Below are 12,245 nucleotides of genomic sequence, written 5' to 3'. Positions count from 1 at the left end.
TATTATGATTTTTATTTCATTTTTGCATAAAATAGCAGAGTATTCCTCGATTTCAAAATAATTGATATGATTGTAAAATTGATTAGATGATACGTTCACTTTGCGTGTTAATTTAGAGAGACTAATTTCAATTTGTTTCGTTTTGTTCAGTCGCCCCAAATTTATCTTTTCAAAAAGATGGCGACCAAAAGTGGAGGTATCGACCGTGTTCTGGCAAAATGTAGAGCATGTGTCGAGGGAGGAAACTTTTATGAAGCTCATCAAATGTACAGAACGCTTTACTTTAGGTAAGAAATTGGCATTGCTATCTTTTGATCGTACTTGGTGAGTAGAACACATTAGTTTTATTATATGTTTGGTGACGTCTGCTAACTTTCTCATCCGTTCTGGCATGTTCCAAACTGCTGATCCCCCGGAGCAAAGATGGGTTTGTAGATCGTGACGCTGAATTTTAACTACATCCAAGTTTAAAAAAAACAACACTGTCTATAAGAGAGCAATAGACTGATACACTTGTGTTTTCCCCCATTATGTTGGGGTCAGATTCGTATCGTTCAAATATGGCACTGACATTGGCAGGTGAGTGCAGTAACCCTCTCTGTAAATAAATTGCACGTTGACAGGGGCCGGTATCGTCCATTCAAAAAAGTAACATTACTCAAACCCTTATGCAGGTGATGTATAAACGTCTAGGTGTTTTTGACATGCCATAACTTTACAGTCAATGAGTGATACAATGACAAATCATTTTGGTCCAGTAGTTACTGTATAGTTTGGAACCATGTCATGTTTTACAAGGAAGTAATTTAATAAACTTGCAAATAATTATAGATAAAACTTATTCTAAAAATATAGATCAAGGTAAGACAGTGATCATTTTTGCTTGGTACTAGTCGTCAGGACTAGTTGATTGTTTATTTGCTAGTCCTATGTCAATGTAGGTTAACTAGCGCGAAAATTATACTGTATGCAACGCACGCGTTAACTCGCTGACTCCCCTTTAGAGTAGGGAAAATTCTTAAAGAACAGTCGTGCAGTCAGTGAAAGATTTTTTTCTCTGTACAGAATGAATGAAAAAACATTTCAAAGTGCATGCACACGTGATACTAGATTAAGGTCAACTGCAAAACCTTACTAGGTTGGTCATCAGGTTTGATATTATCAAAAAATGTAATGTGTACAGTAAAACCTCATTATGCTGCCACCATTCCTGCAGAGAAATTTTGGCATTGAAAAGGAATTTGTCGATAAATTGAGGGACATGTAAAAACGAATTCTTAAGAAACCAAGAGTATATACGTATGGGGACATTGAAATATGCTGATGGTAAATAAGGTGGCAAATGAAATGAGAGACATTACATTGAGGTTTTGCTGTACTTATAGTCACTGTTTATTGTGAATAGTGAAAAAGTATCCTTCTTCCATTTTGTACCTGCGCTGGTACACATACATTTCAAAATGTGAAATTTTTCATGACCTAAACTTGCATTAATATTTGCATTCTAACATATATATCAGGTTGGGCACAACGGCGCATATGGGTAATAATCCTGCATTTGGGTAACATCTTTGTATGTTATGGTTGAATGCACTTCAAATCTACTTTCACTATCCTATATAAAAAATCAAAATGTTGTACTTCACTTACGTAATTGAAAATCGCCATATCTATTGGTTATTACAAACAACTTTTGGTTGAACAGTTTTCGGTTTTGAAAGTATTTCATGACCTTTGAAACCTTAGAAAAGTCGGGACATCTAAAATCACGAAAATGTCAAAACACGAAAAAACGTTCAACCAAAAGTTGTTTATAATAACCATATAAATAGCGATTTTCAATAACGTAAGTGAAGTACAAAATTTTGATTTTTTATATAGGATAGTGAAAGTAGATTTGAAGTGCATTCAACCATAACATACAAAGATGTTACCCAAATGCAGGATTATTACCCATATGCGCCGTTGTGCCAAACCTGTATATAACAGTTGAATTACACGTCGGGTGTCATAGTCTTGTATTTTGTATAAGGTTTAATACCCCTTTACTTGGCACCATGATATCATGACATAGATTAGAATTTAGAGACTCGCCAAAGTTGAGATTGGTATGCAATATATAAACAGTTATACCCAGTCACTTATTTGAAAAGAGATAAAAAGTGTAAATGAATTACATGCACTGCATTTGATTATTTTACAGATATAAGGGACAGAAGAAATACACAGAGGCCTTGAATCTACTGTACAATGGTTCCTTGACTCTTCTTCAACACAATCAGGTACATGAATATCCCACTTACTGTAACAATTATAAGCGTATAAGGAAAACTTATGTGGGGTGCCCCTTAAGCTTACAGGATTGCTTTCTTTTTTTCCATATATCTACTCCTTCGTTTCTTTGATGTCTTATTTGGAAATATCCATGTCATATGTTTTGGCATATTAACCCATGTAATATGACCTATCAGCCCTGTGATTAGTTGTAAGTTTCAAATGTTTCAATTGTGACGTCACACTTAGGACAAGTACATGATGTCACAGGCTTACACACTGGAGTCAAAATGACGGCTTTTTACATTTCAATGTTGCATGAAAAGTGTCGTTTTTCACGAATAAATGCTGCAAATGTTAGAGTGGATCTTTGTTTAAAAAGAAGTTTGAAACAATAAGGGAAAATTGATCCAAAATGATTGGTAGGTTAAGGAAATTCTTAGCTGCAAATTTCTGCAAGTAGCAGTACTTTCTTTATCTAGTAAATATGAATCCAGCGAAGTTCTTACATATATGTATTAACTTTCAAGTGGAAATAAGGTCAGACTGTCTATAGTGAGGGCGGGGAATATGCCCACAGGTAATCATAACTTCTCGTAATATCACAAAACCACTCTTAATATGTTTGAACCACTCGTAATAGGTTTGAACCACTCGTAATATCACTTAACCACTCCTAATCTTATAACACATGATTTAATCTAATAACACATGTGCTAATATCATTTAAAAGTCGTAATGATTACGAGCAAAATGAGTAGAATAAGAGAAAGGTATCTCCTAGTGGATATGGACCACTGCGAGTAACAGGAAATTTCATTTTCACTCTTAAAACAGCTGTACAGCTGCAGATATATAATATGGATTTTTTTATCAATTACAGCATTCCAGTGGAGCAGACCTAGCCATGCTGATGATAGAACTACTTAACACGGCCATGACTCCTGTGACAGATGACAACATTGGTACACAAGATTATGTTCTCTATCTCAATCTATTACTTTGTTATAAAATGTCCATATACATGAATTATCTCATATTTGGAAATATTCTTGAGTCCAAAGTAATATTTTTGCGGAGGCCTATCAAAGATTTCTCCATATAAATGACATAATACAAAAAAACATGTGCCCAATGAAAATGTTGTTTTGCAGAAATCTCAATATGATTCTCCCTTTGCCATTTGCCATTCTTAATGTGTAGTTAAACATTGTCTTGGAGGTTTTTTTTACAACGATGTAAACATTCTTCTTTTTTTTTTTTTCAAAGACAAAGTGGTGAAGTTATTCCGTGCCATGAACCCAGACTGTCAGGAACGTCACCAGTACATGGTAGCGTCCATCAGGTGGTCAACTAAAGTGGACAACCAGCAGCACAAACTCGGACACCCTGATCTGCACCAGAAGATAGGCCTACTGTTCTGGGAAGGTGAATCAAACTTTGAAATAGATAAACAGAAGATTATGTTCTTCTTTCAATCTGGACTTTCCATGATCCAGAATATAATTATATTCACTGTTTTTCTTTCAATCTGGACTTTCCATGATCCAGAATATGATTATATTCACTGTCCTTCTTTCCATCTGGACTTTCCTTGATCCAGAATATAATTATATTCACTGTTTTTCTTTCAATCTGGACTTTCCTTGATCCAGAATATAATTCTATTCACTGTTTTTCTTTCAATCTGGACTTTCCATGATCCAGAATATAATTCTTATCACTGCTCTTCTTTTAATCTGGACTTTCCTTGATCCAGAATATAATTATATTCACTGTTTTTCTTTCAATCTGGACTTTCCTTGATCCAGAATATAATTCTATTCACTGTTCTTCTTTCAATCTGGACTTTCCATGATCCAGAATATAATTCTTATCACTGTTTTTCTTTCAATCTGGACTTTCCATGATCCAGAATATGATTATATTCACTGTCCTTCTTTCAATCTGGACTTTCCTTGATCCCGAATATAATTATATTCACTGTTCTTCTTTCAATCTGGACTTTCCATGATCCAGAATATGATTATATTCACTGTCCTTCTTTCAATCTGGACTTTCCTTGATCCAGAATATAATTATATTCACTGTTCTTCTTTCAATCTGGACTTTCCTTGATCCAGAATATAATTATTTTCACTGTTCTTCTTTTAATCTGGACTTTCCATGATCCAGAATATGATTATATTCACTGTCCTTCTTTCCATCTGGACTTTCCTTGATCCAGAATATAATTCTATTCACTGTTCTTCTTTCAATCTGGACTTTCCTTGATCCAGAGTATAATTATATTCACTGTTCTTCTTTCAATCTGGACTTTCCATGATCCAGAATATAATTCTTATCACTGCTCTTCTTTTAATCTGGACTTTCCTTGATCCAGAATATAATTATATTCGCAACTGTTTGAAGCACTTTAGCAGTATGTGTACAAATGATGTCCAATGCTAATGAAATGTACTGAATGTTGGATTTGTCGTTGTAGAAAAAAATTATGTGCAAGCTAGGTATCACTTCCTCCATTCTACCGATGGCAAGGGATGTGCTACAATGTTGATAGAGTACCACTTGATGAGAGGCTATACGTCAGAGGTGGACATGTTTATAGCGCAGGCTGTGTTACAGTAAGTTATAGACAATGTTATAGTGCAGACTGTAAGGCAAAACATTTTTTTTACTTTGTTCTCAGGCCATTTTTTTTCATAAGAGAAGAGGCAGGGAGGTATTTTTTTCTTCTCCATTTTACATGGCAAAAATGAGATGAGGGCGATTTTTTTTTATTGTGTAGTTTGTAAAACATTCATTGTGGGCAATACCTTATCAAATGTTTCTGTTTTTTGTCACCCAACACACACAGATACTTTAGCAAATAGAGTTTATCGTTGTCCCAGATCGATGTTTAAGTTTTTTATAGTTGTATAGAGATCCGTCATGGAGCAAGCCTCCGAAAATCCCCCCAAAATGTTCCAGGTAAGAATCACGGACCCCCCCATTCCTTATTTGTACCTTAATGACCGCCATTTGTATACAAGATTAATAAGTCATAATCGTTTTAACGCTTGCCTGTCTATCAATTTCCTGTTCTTTATTCAAACGTTCTCGGGACTTGGGTGACTAAAGAGTAAAAACGACATGCAGACCAATTTCCGGATTTCTTTTAAGAAGCGGCTGGTGCATTCACAATTGATTTTTTTATTACTTTCACGATAAAATCGGCAATGCGGTGCCCTTAAATGAAATGTGCGTGGGCCTGAGAACCAAGTGTTGTTTTTTTGGCCTAAGTTGCATAATCAATGAAGCACAGCTGTCTGATGTTAGTTGGTTGAATAATAAAGACACAGGTCCCTTTATATATTCAAATACCTATAAACTATTTAGCCCACGATCATCTGATGGTGGGCTATTCAAATCGCCCTTTGTCTGTGATTTGTCCATTGTCAGTCGTACGTTGTCTGTCCGTTGTCTGTCCGTCGTCCATCCACTGTCCGTCCATCCACAATTAGAGCTGTTGTTATTGCTATTTCTCAGAAAGTACTGAAGGGATCTTTCTCAAATTTGATATGAAGGTTCCCCTTGGTCCCATGTTGTGCATGTTCACTTTTGAGACATCTTAAGGGTATTTGTGGCATTGATGGTTGTGCCAACTCAAACATGTATTACAATTGAATATCTTATCAATTTCAGATATTTGTGTCTCCAGAATAAGGAAACGGCAAATGATGCCTTTCAGACATTCACAAAAAACCACCCTCAGGTGAAGCGGGGATCACCCTACATCCATCCACTACTTAACTTTATATGGTTTCTGTTGCTAGCACTGGAAGGGTAAGCTGCTTCGTCTGAAAGGAAATTAAATTCTCTATTTATATATGTTTCACCAACTGAGTTGTGTCAAAAAATTGGGTGGAGATGGATAGACAAAAATCCTTGCTGCCACCATATCTCATTCTGTCCGACAAAACTTAAACTACTATTCCACCAGATGGCATTTAGTACCGTATTTATCCTACATTAAGCCCAGGGGGAAGAAAAAATAACTTGTTGAAATTCTAGCTAGTATTTTTCTACTGAACTGTAATTAAAAGGGTGGCCTTATTACCAGGCATAGAAAAAGCTGAGTGGATATGGTAGTAGCAATCCTGTGTATAAATTATAAAATTATGCAAACCTAAGGCTCATTTAATGAGTCTCATATGAAATGGAAACTTACTCAAGATATTTAGCATGAATATCATTGTATTGTACAAGGTTAAATGTACACTTGACTGTATTTTGTAATGTTACAGGGGACGCCTTACAGTATTTACTATCTTATGTGAAAAATATGAAACATCAATAAAGAGAGATCCTTCATATAAAGAGGTAAGAAAACTGTCGATCACCTTTAATTTTAATACTTATAAAAACCGTCTATAAAGAGGTAAGAAAACTCAATCCCTTTAATTTTAATACTTATAAAAACCGTCTATAAAGAGAGCGCTTTCATATGAAGAGGTAAGAAAACTCAATCCCTTTAATTTTAATACTTATGAAAACCGTCTATAAAGAGAGCGCTTTTATATAAAGAGGTAAGAAAACTGTCAATCCCTTTAATTTTAATACTTATAAAAACCGTCTATAAAGAGGTAAGAAAACTCAATCCCTTTAATTTTAATACTTATAAAAACCGTCTATAAAGAGAGCGCTTTCATATGAAGAGGTAAGAAAACTCAATCCCTTTAATTTTAATACTTATGAAAACCGTCTATAAAGAGAGCGCTTTTATATAAAGAGGTAAGAAAACTGTTGATCACCTTTAATTTTAATACTTATAAAAAACGTCTATAAAGAGAGCTCTTTTATATAAAGAGGTAAGAAAACTGTCAATCCCTTTAATTTTAATACTTATAAAAAACGTCTATAAAGAGAGCGCTTTTATATAAAGAGGTAAGAAAACTGTCAATGACCTTTAATTTTAATACTTATAAAAATCGTCTATAAAGAGAGCTCTTTTATATAAAGAGGTAAGAAAACTGTCAATCCCTTTAATTTTAATACTTATAAAAACCGTCTATAAAGAGAGCTCTTATATAAAGAGGTAAGAAAACTGTTGATCACCTTTATGTACTTGAAGAAGAAAAAACCCTCTATAAAAAGAGGTCTTTTATAATTTAAATGGAAATATGATATCAAATAAGAGCACATCTTTTGTCACTTTTACACTGTATTTACTTACAGACTACAGTAATGAATATTTACAAAGATAAATCCTACATATGAAGAGGTATGAGGAAATAAAGTTAGTCTTCAAAGCCTTGCAGTAATTCATGGTATACAACCACTAGTTCAATCTAAAACAGACTTCACTGAAGACTATCAGTAGCAACTTGTAGAGCTTTCAACACCACAGTGAAACCTGTATATTTTGAACACCACACTGTTCACGATTGATTATTTACCTTTGTTTAGACTAGACAAGTTTTCTACGAACAAATATTCATTTGACTAACATGAAAATTTTAACAATGGGACCTGGTTTAAGATCTGGTTTATGCAGGATTCAGGGTCATGCAGGGTCTGGTTACGCAGGTGTCGGTGTCTAAAAGAACAGTTCCCTTTTTCAGGAGGAAGTTTTAGAATAAAGGGTTTAGCCATGAGTAACTTTTTGCCAAAAGTTACGATGATATTCCTATATATGTTCATTCTGTGTGAAACAAATATATGATTTGTTCAATTCAAAAGATAATTAAAGCATTCTATTTTAATACTGGAAAATTAATTTTGTGATTTATGTTTTACAGTACTTAGATAAAATTGGACAAGTGTTTTTCGGAGTTCCTCCTCCGAGGGCACCTTCTCAGGGACTAATTGGTAAGTAGAATATCACCATTACATTTAACCCGTTGACCAATGATTTGTGTATTTACTCATATCATTAACACACATTCAAAACTTTATAGAGTTTGTGTTGAAATGTGTTGATTGTTTATTTGTTTATTACTCTACAGAGTTTGTATATAACAGGTTTTTCTATTTTGAATATATATTTATTCAAAAATTTAATTTAACATTGAATTAATTATACAGTTATTGTTCCTTTGTGAAACAGAGAATTGGTTGTGTCATGTGACTTTCTATGGTATGGTGCAAATTAAAACTCTCGTGAACAAGTGCATGTATGCCATTGGAAGAATCCAGTAGTTGTAATAATGCTTGTGTCTCCACAACTTTCATTATTTTCCTGCAACTTGGGATCATACCAAAATGTCAAGGCTAGTATTGCCAGAATGAGATACAGCATACATTTGTACATATATTCTACATTTGTATACATATTAATGTATTGATACAGTGTATGTTTGTACTGTTCCAATAATCTGAATTTCAAAACAAAATGTTTACCATCAAATTGAACAATATTCTGATTAAAAGTCAAAATATTGTACAAACAAGATTGGTTTCTGAGGAAATGTGTGGACTCCTTGTCCAGTAATGTACTGGTTTATTAACTGTATTGTCAGCCTCCGAAGTGCTGATACTGTCGTATGAAAATTTCTGTAGTCAATATCAAATTTTGGACATACAGTATAATTATGCTCAGCACTAATACACATACCAGATGCAATATAAGTTTAAAGGTAAAACTGTGTATGTTATTATGATTCAGGTTTGAGAACTGATCAAGTGTTTGTTATACAGGTAAATTGATACTGAAACTATTTTACAGGTAACTTGATCCAGAGTCTGTTCTCTGGGGGAGACGATGACGAGGATATGATGCAGGTGTCCTCCTCCAGTTGGGGAAGTATGGCCAGCAGCATGACAACCTCAACACGAGAAATCAACCCAGTGGAACTCGATTAAATTAAGCCTTACGGAGTAGTTGAGTGGAATATGAAAAGCTCCACTGGGTGATTTAAATACTTGAAAAGACTTTATTAAGGAATTGAGGTGATGTCGTTCAGTTTGAATACAAAATCTGTTTATGTCACCTGACTAAATTATAGCTATTTGCAATGAAAAACAATCTTAAGTGAACAAAATTTTAAATATGGAATTCGGCAAGAAGAATTGAAACATTTTTATATGGAGCATGATGCAAATGAAGATCGACTGGAATTCAAAATCTTCCATTTTGAACATTATAGGAATGATACAGTTGGATATGTGTATAAAATTCATACAGTTCATCTAACAAACATGTGAGGTCTATTTCTGGTAGGCAGGTCAATAGATGGTCATGCCATGACAGGTTCTAAAATCACAAACCCATTTCAACATGCAGAGGTATTTGACCGTAACAAAATTTAGTAAAAAAAATAGTGATAAAAATAATTTGTTTACAGAGAAGTTGCAAGGTCCTAAAGTTTGAAAAAGAAAAATACCCAAAAATACAAAGCTCACTGATTTGTTTCAATTTAAATTTCTTAAAATTTATTTTTGACAATAAGAAATATTTTCTTCTGCACATGTATATAGAAAGTGTGATTAATGAAATTTGTAACAGGAATGTACAGAAGTCCTCAATATTTTGATATTCTGTCATTTTTTCAAAATCAAGGTTTCTTACAGGTAACTCTCATCTCAATTAATTATTCAACTTTGACATTATTATTGATATTTGTTTTGTTTTGTGAGAATGTGTTAATGGTATTTAGTGTTTTGAAATAGTTGTACTACTTCTGTTAAATCAGTGGCAATCTTTCTCTGAGAATGTGGAGATAAGGTTAATATCATTTTTTTGAAATTAAGAACCAAGACGTTTATAAGACTTAGTTTAAATTGTTAAAATTACAACTATGCACTAAACTGTTGTATTCTAATCACACATATGTATTTGGTTTGCTTTACTTTTTGAATTTGAAAAAAAAACACGAAAAAATCTGAAAGGACTTGAAAACAGTAGAATATTAACATCCTTTTAAAAGAAGAAAATCTTTGATTTAATTGAATGATTTCCCCTCAAATTTTAAAATTTTCTGTATGACTAGAAATTTTGATAAAAATTTCCATGAGATTTGTGATGCATCATCATAGCTTAGGGCCATTCCATAGAAAATCAGATGAAGAGTTGAGGGGGGTGGGGTGCATTTTTTGCACTTCTTTCTGGGGCCCACTGTGCAAATAGTTACAGTCATTTTAGTCCAAAATTTTGATCCAGTAATCTGGATCTAAATAATCCAGACTTCCACATTTTAGAAAAATATTTTGGATCTTCATAATTGGGAGAAAATATATTGCAATGAATCACCTTGCAAACTTATTTTCCTGATTGTGCAATAAACAAGTTACTCTTAATGATTTTAAAAAAAAATGAAAAGAAAAGAAAATAACTATGGAAATTTGAATTTCAAAAATAAAAATTCGACGATCATCTCTGCTCTGGTAAATACATTTATCTTGTGAAATCCAAGTAATTGCCTAGTTTACCTAAATTTTAACAGGAATTTGAATTAGGAAATCTTGGTTATTAAAAATAACCCTTTCACCACTGTAGACCATAATTATAATGGACTCATCGGTATCAATGCATGGCAGAGTCTAAAGTTACATAGGGGTGAAAGGGTTCAGAAATGTAAACAGACACCAAATGGTTCGACTAGCTTAAGATTCCAATACTAAATACAACTATGCAAGTATAGTTTGTACAGGATCACGTAGAATTACTTTAACTGCTATGGCTGGCCCATGGACTCATTTATCTATGGGAATATTGACTGGTTCACATGGATAATAATGTAACATTGGTCTGTGCAAATACAGTGTATTTGTCCATTTGGATATGTACATGGAAACATTTGTCCATGGAAATATTTGTGCACATGGATATACAATATTACATGGTCCATGGGAATAATTGTCCACATGAATTGATGTTTGGATTTTTTTGTTGTTGATTTGTTAAAATGAATACAGGATGATATTGTCCATATTAAGATTTTTGTCCTTTAGATGAATAAATAGGATATTTATCAACAAAGACATTTGTCCATATTGACATTGATGTCCATAGAATTGTGAAATATTTGTTCATAGGAAGATAGGTTGAATATTTGTCGTGGTTTTTTTTCCGTCTTATTACTATGTTAAACAATTTATAAACTTCTCGACATATGTATATATTTATATTCATGGTTATTTCACTGGGGGAGTTCACTAGTACTGCAAATTCTTATGTGTTGTAAATATAAACCCACTGACATAATATTGAAGCAGGGACTATATATCAATATGAAGCACAATTGTGAAAAACACATTTTCCATTTTCTCATTAACAAAAACACTTGCAATGTGTTCGTGCAAATCTTATTATAATATTGAAAAAGGGCTACATTCATATGATTTATTGAAGGAAAACTTTTAAGTGATAAAAAGACATTTGTCAGATGGTTACATTGTATTATTTCCGGATGTATTTCTGTTGCTGACAGACAAAACAAATCCATTGTTGTATTGTTGATTTCCTACAATATTTTTGCCAAAAAACCAACTGCATTTTACCATGTAAAATTCACCAGGTAATTCAGGTGTAATACTCAACTGGCCTTCACTATATGGGAATAATTAAACAGAAAAGGTTAAAAAAAAAGTGCTATAAACAATATTGCGGAGATGTGGTAGAAATGGACAGTTGGTTGAAATGATATTTATTTTTGAACCAGAATGCTACTGACTGGTTCAGTTATTTAAAAAAAGAGAGAGAGAAAAAAGTAGACATTTGTATTAATTTGGTCAGAAGGGCAGATTGAATAATTAAGACTATAAACATTAATTCTTTTTAACAAATGTCTGAATTCTGTGGTTTTTGAAACTTTAAGCTACAGTCCAATTGAAATTCTGTAAGAGAAGTCAAAATTAAGTCTTTTTTCTTTCTCTGGTACAAAGTTATGTCAAAGTTTGAAAAACAACATCAAGACATTTGATAGTTTTTCACTTTCTAATTCTGACACATGGATGTACTTTGAATGAATATTCTGTCATTTTGTATTAAT

General features: G+C 33.1%; 1 protein-coding gene across 1 annotated transcript; it reads left to right on the top strand.

The window, feature by feature from the left end:
* Positions 1–146: 146 nt before the first annotated feature.
* LOC110467031 (Golgi to ER traffic protein 4 homolog) lies at positions 147–11,958 on the top strand. The gene is made up of 9 exons (XM_021523897.1): positions 147–287; positions 2,204–2,282; positions 3,158–3,239; positions 3,544–3,702; positions 4,760–4,898; positions 5,959–6,099; positions 6,561–6,636; positions 8,055–8,124; positions 8,981–11,958. The coding sequence occupies exons 1-9, from the start codon at positions 178–180 to the stop codon at positions 9,115–9,117; spliced, it is 993 nt and encodes a 330-aa protein (XP_021379572.1). The 5' UTR covers positions 147–177; the 3' UTR covers positions 9,118–11,958.
* Positions 11,959–12,245: the final 287 nt, after the last annotated feature.

Source organism: Mizuhopecten yessoensis, unplaced genomic scaffold (assembly GCF_002113885.1).
Source record: "Mizuhopecten yessoensis strain PY_sf001 unplaced genomic scaffold, ASM211388v2 scaffold11153, whole genome shotgun sequence".
NCBI lineage: Eukaryota > Metazoa > Mollusca > Bivalvia > Pectinida > Pectinidae > Mizuhopecten > Mizuhopecten yessoensis.
This window is presented reverse-complemented; position numbering and strand designations above follow the sequence as displayed.

Excerpts from the sequence above, each read along its gene's own strand:
- LOC110467031 (XM_021523897.1), top strand. The coding sequence starts at position 178 with ATGGCGACCAAAAGTGGAGGTATCGACCGTGTTCTGGCAAAATGTAGA. Across the intron at positions 3,240-3,543 it reads TGTGACAGATGACAACATTG|ACAAAGTGGTGAAGTTATTC; the intron begins GTACACAAGATT and ends TTTTTTTCAAAG. Across the intron at positions 6,637-8,054 it reads GAGATCCTTCATATAAAGAG|TACTTAGATAAAATTGGACA; the intron begins GTAAGAAAACTG and ends TATGTTTTACAG.